This window comes from Elaeis guineensis, chromosome 14 (assembly GCF_000442705.2).
Source record: "Elaeis guineensis isolate ETL-2024a chromosome 14, EG11, whole genome shotgun sequence".
NCBI lineage: Eukaryota > Viridiplantae > Streptophyta > Magnoliopsida > Arecales > Arecaceae > Elaeis > Elaeis guineensis.
The window spans coordinates 60,727,211-60,745,126 of NC_026006.2; the positions used below are offsets into that span (position 1 = coordinate 60,727,211).

The following is a 17,916-nucleotide window of genomic DNA, read 5'->3' on the forward strand; positions in this document are numbered from 1 at the left end:
ACTTTGTTTAGAAGGCCGGTGTAGAGCCGTACCGGCCGGGTTACATTGCATCCAGGCTTGTCAGATGGCCATATAAGCGCCCATCTTTAAATTGCCCCGTCCAAACCCGGCGAGCCAGTTAACCCCTCGGGAAAAGATATCCCATCAGCCTGAAGCCCCTAACCAACCTCGCAGCTGGCATCCACCGCTAACTTTTTGAAGGACCGATTACAGTACAGCGTCAAACGACCGTTGGCAGAAGCAATCCGAGAAGAGAAGGGCAAGGCCGCAAGCAAAAGCACGGAGGTCCAAGTCATCGTATCCCCCAACCCATGCTCACCTGACCACACCCTACCCAATAAGACGCAGACTGCGTCAAGAGTGGGAGATTCGCTAAACTGGTAAAGAAGAGTTATTGCTTCCTTCCTGACATTAATGCCACTGAAGACATCGAACACAACGCATATCCAACGGTATCAGATGGCCATCACATTCACCAACTTCACAGTCATCAAATACTCTATTGTGAGAGAGAGAGAGAGAGAGAGAGAGAGAGTATTATCCATGTTTCTCTTCTTCAGCAGCACATGAAAGCAAACCTAATTAATTTGCTGCCACAAAATGGAGAGCCGAGACATATAACAAGATGAATCAGAATACTCCACCACAAAAGAAAAATATACAAACTGAAGTAACGAGGCCTTGATACATTTTCTGTCAATAATTACACAAGTCATCATAAGTTAATCAAACACGATATAGACACATAAGCACCAAAAGGAGAAATCTATTATCCACAAACAAAGCATTGTAGATATAAGAAAGCATGGTGCTTAGCATCGTCGACGATCATGGACCGATGGTGCCTCTATCAAAGTACAACATGGTTTCATTGGATCCACCGCCGCCGACACCTTCCATGAGGGCGAACTGCATATCCTCTGAAGGCTTCCAGTGCCTCTTCCTCTGGTTTATGAACCAGTTGTTAATTTGCTTGGGGTCAAGACCGGTCATCTCAGCTAGCTTTGCCTTCTCCTCTTCCTAAAGCAGTCATCACAAAGTTGCCGCCAATTAATCAATCACTAATGCATCATGCATTGCCTTCAACTTTTAACTCACTATTCCCTAGCCCAATGTCTAATGGAAGGTTGGCCATAAATGAAGAAAGGATAAGAAAATACCGTGGGATAGGGCCACCTATAATGGGTTTGCCACCAATCTAGCAATGTCAACCTCGCATCCTTGGGCAGCTTTCCCTTCTTCCTCTTCTTCAAGAATTCCTTCCTAAGATTGCTCAGGTAGCCACTATACTTTTTAAGCAGCATTTCCTTCAGTTCATGGTCAGCGAGGCGTGAACCAGATTCCTGGCTTTCTGATGCATCCACATCCCCACAGCTAAGCTCCTCTTCAGAAGATCCCACCACTTCATCTGACAAAAGACATAAGTCTAAAACAATACACAAGATTGTTCCTGGAGGGAAACTAATATTCACAACCAAATAAAAATTACTTCATGCATAATTGTTTTTTTTATTAATACACAATTGTTTTGTATCATCGATCAAAATTGAAGCAATTGGCTCCTATATAATAGGCCTTTAGGCGAGAATTATTATTTCTAAAGCCCAAATAAATCAACGCCCTACCAAAAAGATAAGAGGATCACATCAGAAAAAGCAACCAGGAACAGGAATTGCAATCCTACAGATGATCCTAGAACAACGGTTTCCCAACTAATAGAAAATATGACATCAATCAAATCGAAACACCTTTATCCATGGTCGTCTGCCCAAAAAAATTGACTGTCAATAGTCATGCAGAAGGAATGAATCCATGTACATGATCTAGCTACCAGACCTATAATTACAAAAGGCTGATTTAGAGGTTAAAAAAAATAAATATATTAGTAATCGGAACAGGCATTATTGACAAAGCATGCTCACTGGATATAAACATTGGCAGATATCTTCAGGCCCTCTCCTACACAAGATATTTTACAAAAGACTCATAGTCAGCAAGAGTAAAAGCCAAAAAAAAAAAAAAAGGAGCTTTTAGGTAAATCCTTTTTAGACCACAATGTTTGTGCTTGAGATTACTCCAGTTTGCTTTGCAAGGTAGTTCTCATGGAGGACCGTCAAAATACAAATTCTCATTATCCTACGTAGACTTCGTTGTGCCATAATGGTGTCATGTGTTGGAAATTAAAGACACTCAAACTCTGCTACAGTTCATACTCATAAAGCCCTACAACAGTAAGCCCTAAGACTGAGCGCAAGTCGGATTCGGTCGGATTGAGAGAAAAATTTCATCTGACCAAACCTAATTAGATTGAAAAAAATTCAATCTGCTGCCGACCGTTTTATCACGTATAAATCGTTTGAAACCAAAATGAACAATTTGTAACGGATTCGGATGGATTGTATTGATTTGGACTTCAATGTTGATCCAATATTGATTTTAAGTCCAATATTGGCCCACTTAAGCTTATTTATTTATTTTTATTTCGGTTTCATACGGTTTAAAAGTATAAGAACCGAACCCAACCATAAATAATCGTTTGCTTACAAACCCCACCACGATTCTATCCGATTTATGTCTTTGAACCAACCAAAACCGATGTTTATTGGATCGGATTGGGTGGGTTTCTTTAGGTTTCAGTTGTTTCCATCTAACCATCCCATTTTACCAAATTACAAGCAAAGCCTGGATTTTTCTCTCTCTATTTTAATGGAAAGAAAGGATTCTCTAGAGCATTACGAGAGAGTATCATGCACTTCTTCCATCTAGAAGAGATGCATTACAGCCTTTTTGCACATTAAGTGTAAAAGGTGCATAGGTAGAACCAAGAGTCTTGTGAAAGCAATGGCTAACAAAATAAAATCCCTCTAGATTACGTGCACAAAGAACGAACAGAACAAATACTCACACGTACTTCTGCATCCTCTTAACAAATACTTGGACTAATATTTGACACAACATGTAAATAGCAGTAATATTTGCGCATTATTTCCCTAAGCCACAAACATATGAGAGGGAAAATAACTTGCATATACCAAGCAGAACTGCCACCACCATCAGAAGCAATAATCATCAAAACAATATGCTATAGCAAACAAATATTCAACAAGCTGTCTGTCTTACCATGGCAGTCAACGCCTAAAAAACTAATAAAAAAAGCAAAAATTATGCCTTCTGATTTAACCGAAAATTTTCATGATCCATGACATGCAATCAAAAATGTGCAACAAAATATTGCAGCAATTAACACCAACAAACACCTAAACAAACTTGTGTAGAGTTTAGATTGGCCTAATAATTTCATGGAAAGTAATTAAATTATATCACACAATAACAGAAGGTGAAATGCCTTATTGCAGCAGTCACAATCTCACTAGACAAACTTATGGATCTAGGGTGGTCGAATGGTGGTAACAAACACCATGGTTCTATATTGCATTTATGACCAGATAAATATGTACTGCAAATCGTATGAACCATTGTGGCATTATACCAGACTACAAATAAGCTTTAGAGAAACAAGTTCCCATTTATTTTGAATTATACAACTGCTGGGTTATGAAGACCGGTACAGCTGATGCTGTTTATACTTTAGGTCACCACCTAAATGGATCGTCTAATCATATCAAGATACCCATTTAACAGGAAAATGGACGGACAAGTACTTGGTAGGAATTGCAAACAACAATCAAATCAGTTACGATGGCCATGGCAAAAGAAACTAAACAAAATAGAAACATGGTCTAATGTCAATTTAACAAACATATTCATAAAAACATTTCAACATGTAAAGCATAAAATCATGGAATGACTGATGTCTGATTTGCGACACTGGCATAAGTTATGGTAAAAGAAAGCCTGGTCAGAATGATAACCAAAAGGACAACAACATCAAGCAAACAGTGAACGTTCCCAGCTAATATCACCATACTCAGCAAGTTGTGCGTCAGTCATTTTTAAAGAAAGCACTGTTTGAATACTACTGAATATCAGCATGTATCACCATTGCAAAAATCCAAACATATAGCTAGACTATTGGGAACAAGATGAAGAACAGTTTGACTTGGAAGCAGTTAGAAAGGGGTTACAGATTGCTTGCTAAACAAAAATTAATGGTCACATTAAAACAGAAAGGATTCATGCATTTGTTGCCATATATTTAGATAAATATAGGTGAGCCACCAAAAAATTGCAGAGCTGCCAAGGCAAATGCAGCCACAAATATCGGACTGAACAGCAGATTTTAGTATTACACAAGCTAAATTTAGTGTTATGTGAGCTTTAAAGAAACAATCCATTTTCTACAAAAAGAAGTATATGCTTCAATACAATTACATGTCTGTGTGAAATGTATGGATAAACCCCACAATAACACAATGACAAGGGCAAAAAAGGGATAAACAAAAAGGAAACCCAATTTAAACAAACATAGACAGTGGGTACTTTGTCAGCCTTCCATAGACCAGGAGGTTCTTAAACAATTACCAAGACAAACAGTAACCCTAAGAATATACTAAAAATCATTTCTTAACAAAATATTTTTGGTATAAGATGCCAGAGATTAATGAAGTTGTTGTGATTAGAGTTAATGAATACTACAAAAAGAAAATTATGAATTAACATCATTCTTATAAATTTATTTCATTAAAAAATACAGCTTAGATTTAAAACTAAGAGAACGCAAACAATAGTGTGATATCTCATACAGCAGAATCAGTAACACGGAAACAAAAAAAAATCTGAGTATAACCATACAAACATAATATATTTAGTATTCCAGTCTTATCATCCCCTAACACTAATGTCTGCAGCATCTCTCTTCATGGACAATCCACTTATTGCATTTCAAATGAGCTGTCCTTGTACATATAATATTTATGCTTTCTAATCCATTTTCTAGGAGTAGCGCTAGCATAACAAAAACCTAGCAGGCTAGTTACAAGACGACTAGGTGTTCTGTAAGCCTCCTATTTTTCATGCAATAGAAATTTCTGACCATGACGAGCCACATCACCGAACGAGCCACTAATCAGAGGAGCGAGCAATTGAAGAATTACACATCTGCTCTGCAATCTTCTTGTGCAAGCTTCATGTTACTACAGCATCTATATTAAAATAAAAAAGTCTTTCCAGACATAAGATGATATCTCATGGGTCATTAGCTAAATAATTTTTAATCTCTTAAGTCCCCATTTTAAAGAAAGAACCCTTTTCAGAACTGGGTGATGCGCCAGTTGCCACATTCATCAACTTTGTGAGGAGGTTCATGGTTAACGTCTTTGGATGTAGTATCTCCAGCTATTAAGACCAGGCACATTTACTATAGTGGAACTTTCTGCTACAGAAAAATGATGGAAAACTTTTATTCTATATTATTTGGTGTTCTATCACTGGCACATGAGAGAACTAAACACATGCACATCAGCCAAGCACCAAGACATAACAAAATTGGTCAATGTAAGAAGCATCTATGCTGATAAACAGACTCAAATTACAGTTCTCGGAGCCTCAATCCTACACTCATAAATGCTTCATTTCTTCTGAATTTCAAAATTCTTCGTTAGTTTTGTAGGGAACTCCATAAAGCCCGGGCCAAATTTGCAGGTGTAGACGAGTGTGCATACACAAGCCATGCACGCACATGCACCTTTTCCATCGAATTCCATTCTACCATCTGTTCGTAATCCATTTATCCTCTAACACGATCTTTTCCTCCTATTCAGAATGTTGAATTGATCACATTATTATTTGTTTAGCTAGTTACAAGATCCTGCTTAACAATATGGGGAACATTACCTGGAAACTATTTTGAACGATCTTATGATGTGAGAAAAGATGTCTAAACCTATCGATGCAGAATTTAAATGGATACAGTTGTGCAGAAGAAAGCACTTCTCTATGTTCCTTTTTTTCCACATCCGCAAATACTAACTGCATCTTGTCCTTGATCCCCTCTAACTTCAGTGACAGAAGCTGAAAAAGCATGCAAATCATGGGCACAAAACTTATGATCTCCATCTTTGAAGATGAACATAGAACTAGGGAATAGTTCCAAGTCCTCGTGATATAAAAATGGAGAATGCAAACTGAAATAAGTGGAGCACTCTTTAGACAAGTATGCTTAAGATGCATCAAACTGAGGTCGTCTAAGCACCACAAGTGTCCAATCAAGGGTGAAAATACAAGGTGAAGAGTTAAAATACAATCAGTTAAAGTAAAGAAGCAAAAGAGAAGGATAATGAAGTTGTGTGTTAAGAGAAAGATGTTGGTGAACGGTCAAAGAAGGAAAGGTGATAATATGTCTCTGATTTTGACGATGTAAGGTGTTCTCTGCAGGTCAGCTCACAAGTTATCAACAGGACACTTCTATTGATTACGCACTCTCTTTACAAAATGACAAGTTTTCCTTTAAGTGGAAAGTTGATGTTTTACCGAGCATATGATCATGATAGGTAAAAATGCTCGAAACAACTTAGAATCTTCATATCATTGGGAAAAATGTTTGATTAACCTACTCAGCAACTCAATACATGGCAACAAGTCAAGGAAACTCTTTGGTCTTAAATATATGAATATGAATATGTACACATATAAGCATAATAAAATTAATATGCATGCATGCATATACATACATATATATATATATATACATGCATGGATAAACATGGATGTATATACATATGTATCATACATGTGTGTATGTATATATGTGTGTGCGTCTGTGTGGGTACATGTGCACATGCACGCAGTGGTCGTGCGTGGGTAGATACACATGTATGTATGGGGGTGTTTGGTGACCCAACTTAGATCACCATAGTGCTCTAAGATCACTGATGATCCAAATCCTGGGGTAATCTAATCTCTAGTGATCTCAGATCACAATGTTGGGTTTGTCATAGTGCAGTAATTAAAGATCCCCAAATATGTACAAGCTATTTCTTTGATATGCTACGAAAATTCAAAATCACCGACCATATAATACCAAAAATACCCTTGACAACTTTTTTGAGAGTTGGGATTAAGGATTGGGGTAGAGAAAATTTAAGAACAAAACCAAACAGATTTTTCTCTTTCTAATCAGCACGATGAGAGAAGAGAAAAATTTTCTTTTCTTCCATAAAGATGACACCCCAAGTATCCGTGCACAGAAAAAATATCACGGCAAAAAAAAAAAATCATTTCTTTCCGAAAGTCTCTCAATCGTGAGAATATTTTGGTTAACATATTTTAATATAAGATCACCACGATGGAGTGATGTCTAATAGCCATCCTCGAGAGTAGGTTTCCTATCACCGCATTGGATGATGATTTGAATAGGAGTGATTTGAAATCACCGTCACGTAGGATCACCATGGTGCAACCAAACACAGTGATCTTATCACCTCCACCCACATCACCCTTGATCCTGGATGGATCACCCCACACCAAACACCCCCCATATGTATATAGTGTGTGTGCATGTAGATTCACATGTCAATGTATATGCATGTATACACCTGGGTATAATATATGTATTCAAACACGTATGCACATTAATTATATAGCATAAGTATTACATGATAATATGTGCTGTGGCAAGAAAAAGATTAAAAAACAATAGCTAAACCTACATAGAAAGGAGACTGCTGATGATGCAACAAAAAGGAACGACCAGACAACCAAAGAACAACAACACATACCCCTAAACATTATGCATAACTGAGTACAAAGGGGCAAACAGGAGGCAAAATCTATCCACAAAAGGTTCAGTATATTAACTAAACTATGCAGCATGCGTTCACCCAATTATATGAGAATTCCCTATAAATGAAGAAGCTACAACAGGTGATCATTCCTTTTACAATTGGAAAGAAAAACTCTCTGCCTTGCAAGGCAAAGAAAGTTCTAAAGAAATGAATTAGCCTTACATCATCATGACTCGAAGGAAACAGAAGCTACAGAAGGAAAAAAAACATGTACATTAATAAAGAGAGGGATAGCATTTTAAAACAAGAAAATCATATGCGAACAACTCACTCCCACATCACAAATTCTACCTCTCTTCGAGCCTTCTTCCCTAAACATGTGCCAAACTATGAGATATTTTATCTTCTTCCCTTCATTGTAAATATAGTTCAACTTTTCTATGAGAAAAAAGAAAAAGAAAAGTACTCCAAAATCTTTCTTGTCCCCAAATCCAATATCAGTCCACATGGTATTGCTTTATACACCATTGCATGCATGCATGCAAGTCCTAAAACATCTCAGGATAGGGAGATTCACTAACTTTTCTGCTTTGAAATTAATTAACAAAGAGAACATAGTTCATGTAAATCGATCTTCATTTTGAAGTAGTTTGCACAAATTGACCTTCTTCAAAAACCAAGTTGAAATTGGAGTTCTACTAAGAGCTATCACAAACCCTTTTAAGCAGATGCATAATTCATAAGACCAAATCATCAACAACCCAATAGGGTCTAGATCAGGTTGGCCAAAATAAGACATAATCTGCCTGCACATGTAATCCAATCACAAACTTGAGACTTTCCATAATCGTTCATATTCATGTTATTAAAACACCACGGCTATAAAGTGCACTTCCGGTCTATGACAATATGATGTGCCCGCATGTACTCACGCCTAAACTATCCTGGCTGAAGGAAAACAAGCAAAGTGAAAGGAAATAGAGAGGAAAAAAATTCACAAGCTCCAATAAACAAAGAAAAACAGCTCAACAATTTGACAAAGAAATTTTTGAAGAGAAGATAAGAAGGAATAGAAAAATTGGAAACCTAATTGCCAAGTAAATAACAATAAAGTAAAAGCAGAATTTGGCAAACAAGTGATTACTAAAGGTGCGTTTGGTTAGCCATTAAAAAAGTACTTTTTTTGCTTTTTTATTTTTAAAAAGCAAAAATCAAAAAGGAATGTTTGGTAACGTCATGAAAAGCAAAAAGCAAAAATCAAAAAAATCAAAATAACTGCTTTATATGCAAAGCAAAATTTTTTTCCTTTTCAAAATTTGCTTTTTTACTTTTTTTTTTTTTGCTTCCGCACATCTAAAACGCCAAATCAAAAAATAAAGAGCCCGAACCCTTCTCCCTCGTCGAGCTCTTCACCTCCCCACCCCCTTTTCCCTCCTTTTCTGAATTCTTCTCCCTTGTCGAACTCTTCACCTGCCATTCCCAAATATAGCTTTTTGCTTTATAGCAACGTAGTTACCAAACATACTTTTTACTTTTTTTGCTTTTACTCAATAGCAAAAATCAAAAAAAAATAAAAAGTACTTTTTAAAAATCAAAATCAAAAAGTGTAACCAAACACACCCTAAATAAAATAAGATCATCTACCACAAAGTTAGGGTTGAAGATGAAAGCAATTATTAAAACAAATCAAGAAAGAAATCTCAGCAAAAGATGCAAGCTTCGTGGGGTCCTAGGTTGTGACCAATGAATATCTTTATACAACTTAGGACGGCCAAACTTTCCTCACATTATTATTGTACTGCGTACAAGACAACACACATGCAAATCAATTGTCACGTAATGCTTTCATTTGGATTCTTTAGGAAAGAAACAAATATTGTCAGGAAGTTTATCATTTACTTCATCTAAAATTGCAAAAAGTGAGTTTTGTCATATTAGCATACCAGAATCATGATATATGAAAACAGAAATAGTACAATTAAGACGGTATTAGTTTCTCAAATTGACTATACAGTGGTTTATTACAAGGGACAAGGCAAACAAGATAGAGAATGAGAAGGATTAAACGTTTAAGTACTGTGACTGTAGGTTTTCCCCAATCTTTTTTCACAAAAACATCAAATCAGTACGTCAGCTAGACCAACCCTCACACCATATGAGCAGTATGCTTGCTCGCAAAAAGAAATTAATGTTTTCAGGACCATTTACACATTCCACTAATCAAGTGGTAAAAATATTGCTTATGTACGCTAAAGCAAAGATGCCTTTGATAACCAATTTATTTGTCCACCACAACCAAGAACATAAACAGTCGCAGCAAAACAAATATTTATTTGGTATTGCATGTTACAAAATACATACAATCCAAAAGAACCACAACAGTCCAAGGCTAAATGCAAGAAAAAAGTGACTTATGAGCTAATATAATCTAAATATAACCCCAATATCCCCCCAAAGGTCAAATATGAAACTGATTAATAATAGTTTAGTCATCAACATTTCAAGATCATAACCAGAAATATCAAGGAGATACCACTGACAGTAGCACTAATTTTGAGATTGAAGACATACTTCGGTACCCATACTATTTCTAGATCCCCCCCCCCCCCCCCCCCGAATAACTGTCGGGCGGTACCTGGAATACTTATAGAATTTTCCCTAACACCATACCTAGAAAAACATGACATGCTAATGAAGAGACTGACCATAATATGAGTGAGACTGTTAGAAGGAAGACCTGCTACAAACCCCTTAAAATATTTGATTCAAAGCTACAAAGTTACTTCCATTAATGGAACCGAAGACCAGTCCATAAAATCATTTATATCCTTGTAGAAACAAGAATTATATTCTCATAAGTGCAAGGCCACGTTCCATCTCATCTTTAAAAGGACAACAACTCCCATCCCATCTACCCCTCCCCCCCCAAAAAAAAAAAAGAAAAAAAAAAGGGAAAAAAAAATCATCAACGGGAGAAAAGATACTGTTCTCTTTGCTGACCAACGATTGACAATACCTAGAGAAGGCATTCTTAATGCTGTGAAGAGAGAAAGAAAGCAAAGAGAACAAGTCTCCACGCAAACCGTTCCAACGTTGGAGTCCCCTCTGACACGCCTGCACCCATTTGCATGGACACGATTTGACCTCTCGAAGCCCCTATAGCACCCCCTCCCCCTCTCTCTTTTTCCCTACGCCGTCTGATCATTATCCTAAACAGTTGAGATTTTCTTTTTTTTTTTTTCATACTTAGCTATAGCTTTACCGGAAGGGGAGTTGCCGGTGGCGGTGGTGGTGGAGGAGGAGGTGGTGCAGCCCTTGCAGAGATTGCTCAGCTGCACCTCGATGCTGTTGAGGAAGGACGCCGCCTCGTCGAACGGCTTCGACAGCTCCTCCTTGTACCGCTGCAGAACCCGGCAGTAGGATTCCTGAAATTATATAGAAGCCAAATTTTCTCCCGCTGATAACGGCTTCAAAGCCAAGTAAGTCGGGATTTTAAAGCTACTACTAGTAGTAGTAATATTTTTGTTTTCTTGGAAACCACGTTAGTTCTTAATTCATACCATAAACTCGTCCAGCTCCGGATCCGCTCCAATCTCCCCGCACCCCGCGCTCGTGTACCTCCTCCGCCCTATCTCTTCCAACAGCGATGCCATCTCCGGCGGCGCCCCCACCTTGCGGCGGAGACCAAAAATAAGTAAGTAAATAAATAAATAAATAAAGATCGAATCCTTTCTCTTTCTTTCTCTCTCTAAGTCCAATCTTACGAACCTTTCTACATTCGATGTAGGCGGAGACGAGGGAAGGGTAGCGAGGATGGCTGGCGATCTGGGCCTTGATCAGATCCGTGAGATCCGATCCCCCGCCGCCGGAGATATCCGACGCTTCGGCGGCCCCGCCGCTGTGCGAGCGGTCCGCCTCGAAGTACGGATAGCTGGACGTCGATCCGACGGCCGCTATTTCTCCACTCCCTGAGATTCCCGGATGGATACTGTACAGATCTTCCATCTTTCCTTCCACTCCTCCTCCCTCCCCCCAAATTGAGATGTCGAGATAAAAGAAAACGAGAAAGAAGACAAATAGAAGAGATGGGAAACGAGTGGAGAGATGCGAGGTCGACTCGATTCTAAATACGGAAGCTTTGAATGCAACCAAGGCGAGGCGTTAGTAGAGAAGGGTACTACCACTACTCCTACTACTCCAACTGGGAAAAAGGGAGGTAAGGAAAGAAGAGAGGAGAAAAAGCCCGACCGAATCCTTCACCGTGCTCGATTCGCAGGCAGACGAGCAGCAGCAGCAGCAGCAGAAGCCGCAGTGCGGCTACTTCCGCTTCCACTGTCTCTCCCCCTTTCGGACCAGTGCTGCCCTGCGGACCAAAAACCCAAAGAAAAAGGCAGGCCATTTTCACCCTTTTACCCTATTTTTTTTTTTTTTCAAAACAAAATAATCGTATTTACCGAAAGAAGAAATTAATTGATTAATTAAGTAATTAATTAATTAGATATAGTTTCGGGGGCCCGGAAAAAGGTTGAAGGAAAGGCATGGAGGGCGCACGTGGTGGGAACAGTGGAGAGCACTCGATGTCCCTCAGGAGCGGAGGAGGGGGCCGCCCGTATTTATAGCCGTCCCATCATCATTATGGATGACATGACATTCCGCCACGTGTCGGATGACGATCGGCTGTTAGCTCTCGGGAGGCGTCTTCTATGGCTGCAGGGGTCTCATCGGCCAGTACTGTATACCACTCCCTCACCTCTTTTTGCTGCTTTATTTTTGCCCTTTTTTTCTCTCTCTAATGAGTTCTTACTTTGGTTTTTACCAGCTACGGCTACGACTACGGCTGGTATTCCCCCTAAAGAACGGCGATCCCGGGCGGAAAATTGGTTCTGCTGCGTCCCAGCTTTGGCCCCCCGTCGTGTTGGAGATAAAATTTTGTTTGCTTGGTATGGGGAGTTAAAATGTTCGCGAGGCATATCAAAACGGAACGGTGAGGCGGATTTGCTTGGGTTGGCACGGTTTAGATTCGCGGGCTTCGTCTACTCTTAACTTTTTACCTGGGAAGTAGGCTTCGCTGTTTCCCGCAACAGTACTTGCTGTGCCCCCATCGAGGGGAAAAGAAATACGGTAAAAAACGAAACAGCTTTTTACTTAAATGTCTTGTACGGAGCAACTGATGTAGTCCAACTACTCTATTGTAAAGAGTAGATAGGGTAAATCAGATGTATAGGGTCAGTATGTATCATGCAATACCAGGACGTACCATATTGGTATTCCATTTAGAGACTTGCAAGAGTAACATCAATATTAATATTCCCCAGAGAGCTGTTTTACTAAAAAAAAAATTATTCCCCCAAAAAGCTCCCTCCTACGAAGAGGAAAAGACGGAAAAAAAAAAAAAAAAAAGATCAGTGGGATAAAATCAGATAAGATAAGATACGAACCACAACGAAGATATCAGAAAGATCAAAAATATATCTATATAAAATTAATGTTTTTATTAAATAAATTAATTTTTTAAATTTAATTATATTATTAAATAAATAATTAATTTTATTTTATAATAAATTAAATCATATTAAATAGATTAAATGGGTGAAACAATAAGAATTACGGTCAGTTCTCCTCTAAAAATATAGCATAGGCACCGTAATTCACATTATAATTTTTTATAATAAATAATAATTAATTATAATAAAAATAAATTAAATTCTCCGATCGAGCTTTGAAGATGGTAAGCATTGTTATTTCGTTACATTGGCAATAACAGCTATTCAAAAATTATAATTTTTCTCAAAAAAATCTATATATATAGGATAAATAGTCATTTTTTTATAAATTGATAGATAATTAATAATATTATAAGAAAGCTATTGTTAAGAAAGAATAAAAAGGGATTGGGTCAACCAACTTTTGCTTCGAGTCTCAATGCCCAAAGGTACTCGTATTTACTCCATCCCATGTATGCATGTTGGATGTGAAGCCAGCAAGACACATATAACATATCCAACGCACATGTTTAAAATATTTTTATTAATACTGATAGAAACATTATCAGCATAGTTTGCGTAATAGAGTTCAAATTTTTTTTCTTTCAAAAAAAATGTCGATCTATATTTATGAATATAGAAATGATTACAAATTTATCTGCAGGTTTTTGGTCTTGAAAATAAAAAACCTTCATGCAAAAAAGACAAATCCAAATTTGCCAGGGGTTTGGATGTCAGGATGTGAATTGCCTCGGGTCTACGACCACCAAACAACAACAACAACAACAACAACACCAACACCGAGATCCGTTGGTCCAGCAGAACATGTTACACCAGGATCTGTGGCTGCAGCCGTCGCTTTCCTGACAGAGCCATCAGCCCCCAGTTCTCTTTAAGTTCCAACTGCCGACGATCGCAGACCTGTGCGGCGGTCGGAACACCACCTGAGACTGACACCGAGACAGAGACCCTGACGCTAAATCTACCGCCCCCCTCCCTCTCCCTTCCGTCTGCGAGGGCGAACTCTCGATCCGGTCAACGTTTCAACGCGCCACCCAGGGAGGACTCGAAGCCTAGCTCTGCCTACCTTTCTCCTCCACCTTTTCCATCTAGATTTCTAGACTCTGGTCTGGGGACAGAAACAGAGCGGGAGAGAGAGAGAGAGAGAGAGAGATGAGAGGGAGTACGGACACCGACATTTTCCTCAGGTGATTAGGATGACCTCTCCACAATCTCAGCACTTCGATATCTCCGTTGCCCTAAGCCAGCGGCGATGGATGGCGACCAGACGGCCATCTCGTCTTCTCACACTGTGCGTGCCCACGCAGCGCGGGCGTTCTCTGATTCGTCTTCTTTTTTGTTTCTTTCCTTGTCCTCCCCCTTGGCTCCACCCGTCCTCGTCGTCCACCTCTCTGCTTTGCTCGAGACAGCGACAGGTCCACCCTGGGAGAATCGACTGCAACGGTTACCGCCTTACCGGGTGGTGAGGTGTATAAGCGGGTGGGTGCTGTTCTCTTCTGGGCCTCTGGCTCGTCGCTCCCTCGTGGGGTGGTAGTACTTGGAGGAGACCAAGGATTACTTGCTCCACTGCTCTCTTTTTACTGAGCAAAACCATGAGGGAGCAGTTGCTCCACCACCTTTTTAACCATGGAGACAGGCTGCAAAAAAGTGGGGAGGTCACGCTCCCCTCCCTCTCTGTATTGTTCATTCCACCAACCATTTTGTGACACGTTCGCTACTTCTTGTGGTGGGACTACCCTGATGAACAAAATTTGAACCAGGGGCCCTGTGTAAATGTTACGGTATGCATGGGGACCGTGTGTGTCACGCAAAAAAAAGAGACGCAGTCAAAGTTGTTCGTAACGTGGAGCATGAGAAGGTTGACGTGTGCCAGGTGGCATGCGACAGAAGTGCATGCACGTGAGTTCGTACCCTATGAACCTGCGACTTGATCCTTCAAAAAGGCCACGGAGAACATTGCTCCAAGTTTGACCGCCCAGAAGATGTCGAAGGGCTCCATCCAACGCACGCTCTCCCTCGCTTTCACACGCGCGCGCGTAAATCGTGCGTGCGGCATGATCAAGAGAAAAGAGGTGAATGCCTGTGAAGTGATGGACCGTTGAAGAGGATTTATAGCTCTGTGAGATGAGAGTTGCTTCCAAGAGATGAAGATTAGTATATGAGCAAGAATAGAAAGGGAAGATGCTTTTGTAGACCGATGACAAGTTTGCTATACTTTCTTCTTCTTCCAAGAGTCATGAATTATTTTAAATTTGTTGCAGAGTGTAATGGCTTAGTAGTTGGCATGACTACCCCTGCATGTAAAGTATTATTGATTTATTGTTAAATTTTTTAAATAATATGGTAGTTGTTAATCATCACTCAAATTTTAACCGGATATCTCGCACTTAAAAGCAAGCTAATATCTGTTGGTTTCTCTATTATCAAATTAATTATTTCATTTGATTTTTTTTTTTTTTAAATAGATGGAATGAAATGACAGCTCAAACAATTTATAGGCAGAACAAGTTGTTTGATAGTTACTGCAAAAATGGAAAGTTATATATTCAAGTCCTTGTATTATTTTAAAAGAATACGATTTTCATCAATTGAAATGAAAAGATTTTTGAAAGCTCAAATGGAAGGGTACAACGGTGGCACTGTTCTAGCGTGAGATTGTATGAATTTTAGTTAGTATCTTTGTTTTGGGCTAATGATTGTCTTACTGGAGTTTTTGTCCATATACGGTGCCTTTTCCTCTTTCAATTTGTTTTATCGTTACACTAATTTACACGAGTCATGTTGTTTATGAATATTTCCTGAGCTTGGATCAACATTAGGCTTCGTTAAGCCTGTTTAGCCGAGGAATGAGCCAAGCTCGGATACATTTAGAGCTCAATATATAAATTAGTTGAGACTGAAAGCTTTGGGTAAGGATCTAACTAAAATAATCAATACGGATGAACAATTGACAAAATGATGTACATCTTGCTCCAGAGGCAATATGGAATGTCTTTGCACGAAAGAACCGAGAACTAGACAAAGGGAAAAAAAAAAAAAAAAGAATTACAAAGATTGCCGGTTTGATACATCGCCATATGCAGTATGATATGAAATAATTTTGATCCAATTGCTAAAGTTTGGATGTATGGAGGTTTCCTATACCGCTCCCATGCATGATGGCTCATGATCATGTAGGCCCCTTAATTATGAGATATGAGACCGTCGAATGCAAAGATGGTCATGATCCATGGTGTAAACCTCAACTCCATGTGCGAATACGAAAGGATTGGAGCTATACCCATGGTTTTTGGAAATCCCGTGGAAGTTCTCCACCTTTGTACTTTGCTATATTGCCCTACTGCTTCTGCTCCAGGTGCCATTATTAATTCAACTCAGACATACAGTATCCATGAATCAGAAAGGAAAATTTATTTTATAATTAAAAAGTACTGCAATAATACGAGAGTTCTGTACAAAAAAATTAAACAGATAATATGTAACTATTTTCTTATTGTTTATAGCTGGCCGCCTGTACAATACTAATTAAAAATGAAGTAATAGAAAAATTACATGTCTGGCTTAAAAAAGAAAAAAAAAAATTGAAGGATGCGTGGGGTTTAGGGGTGGCAAGGCGTTGTACAAATTGAAGGATACATTGTGTTCAACCTAACACCGCTGTAATCCAAATCTTATGGTTGATAAACTATTGCAACGCAGGATGGCTGGGTGTTATACAATCAAGCCATACCAAATCCTACGTGTTGAAAAGTTATTAAACAAGCATGTTTATGATGGGTATGAAGAATACACCTTCAATCTTTTTTATAAAAAAAAAAAAAATCCTACATCTCTAACTTAAAAGCACTTTGAACAGTGTCTAAATGACTTTTGCTTATTTATCTCCCGAAGATTTGTAATATTTGATTCATATCTCTAAATTACTCATGTTAGCTGGTTTCTACAATTTTATTACATCCACCACAAGTATATATTGATGAGAAGAAGATGATAGAACTAGCAAAATGTGATCAATCTACTAATTTGATCCGTGTTCAACTTGCAATAAATATATATGGATTTGGACTGAATATGTTTGAATTGTAATTAGATTGTTCTATTTAGTCTGTTCATTGATTGAATCAGATTGAAATTTAATCTCTTTGACCCATTTAACTCATTTAATAATTAGATTTATTTAATAATTAAATTGAATTGAATTAAATAAGTTAAGCAAACTATTTACTTATTAAATAGATTAACAAGTTAATTATATTGATTATATATGTTAAAAGATCAAGAGGTCAAGTAGGTTGGGTCCAATTAACTATTTATTATATATAATAAATTTAAATTTAAATTTATTTAATAAATATATTATATTTATATTTAAAATTTTTAAATTCAAATTATATCCAATATAATTTGTATATGGATCAATGCGATTTGAGTATCACCTCCGAGGGGTAGCCAGAAGGTTACAAAATATAGGGAGGAGGTCAAGAACATGAGCACCATCACAAGGGATAATTTCTGACATTGTCCGGATTCTTTAAAATAAATTAAACCTGAGTGTGCCTGTCTGGGCGGATAAACATTTTTTTAAACAAATTGAGATGTAACTTGGGATATGACTTAGATGCAACACGAGTAATAGCATCAGCGTTGTCATTTTTGCCGGGCATTTGTCCTATGACTAAATTCACCTTTGTACCGCTCTTAGGCATAAATTACATCCTGGAAGCCATGAT

The 17,916-nt window shown here is 38.3% G+C and overlaps 1 protein-coding gene across 1 annotated transcript; it reads right to left on the bottom strand.

The window, feature by feature from the left end:
* Positions 1 to 659: 659 nt before the first annotated feature.
* Positions 660 to 12,033, bottom strand: LOC105057352 (homeobox protein knotted-1-like 1). Its single transcript, XM_073248660.1, has 5 exons — positions 11,451 to 12,033; positions 11,243 to 11,353; positions 10,945 to 11,107; positions 1,161 to 1,408; positions 660 to 1,020 (listed from the first exon to the last, which is right to left on the bottom strand). The coding sequence occupies exons 1-5, from the start codon at positions 11,685 to 11,687 to the stop codon at positions 829 to 831; spliced, it is 951 nt and encodes a 316-aa protein (XP_073104761.1). The 5' UTR covers positions 11,688 to 12,033; the 3' UTR covers positions 660 to 828.
* Positions 12,034 to 17,916: the final 5,883 nt, after the last annotated feature.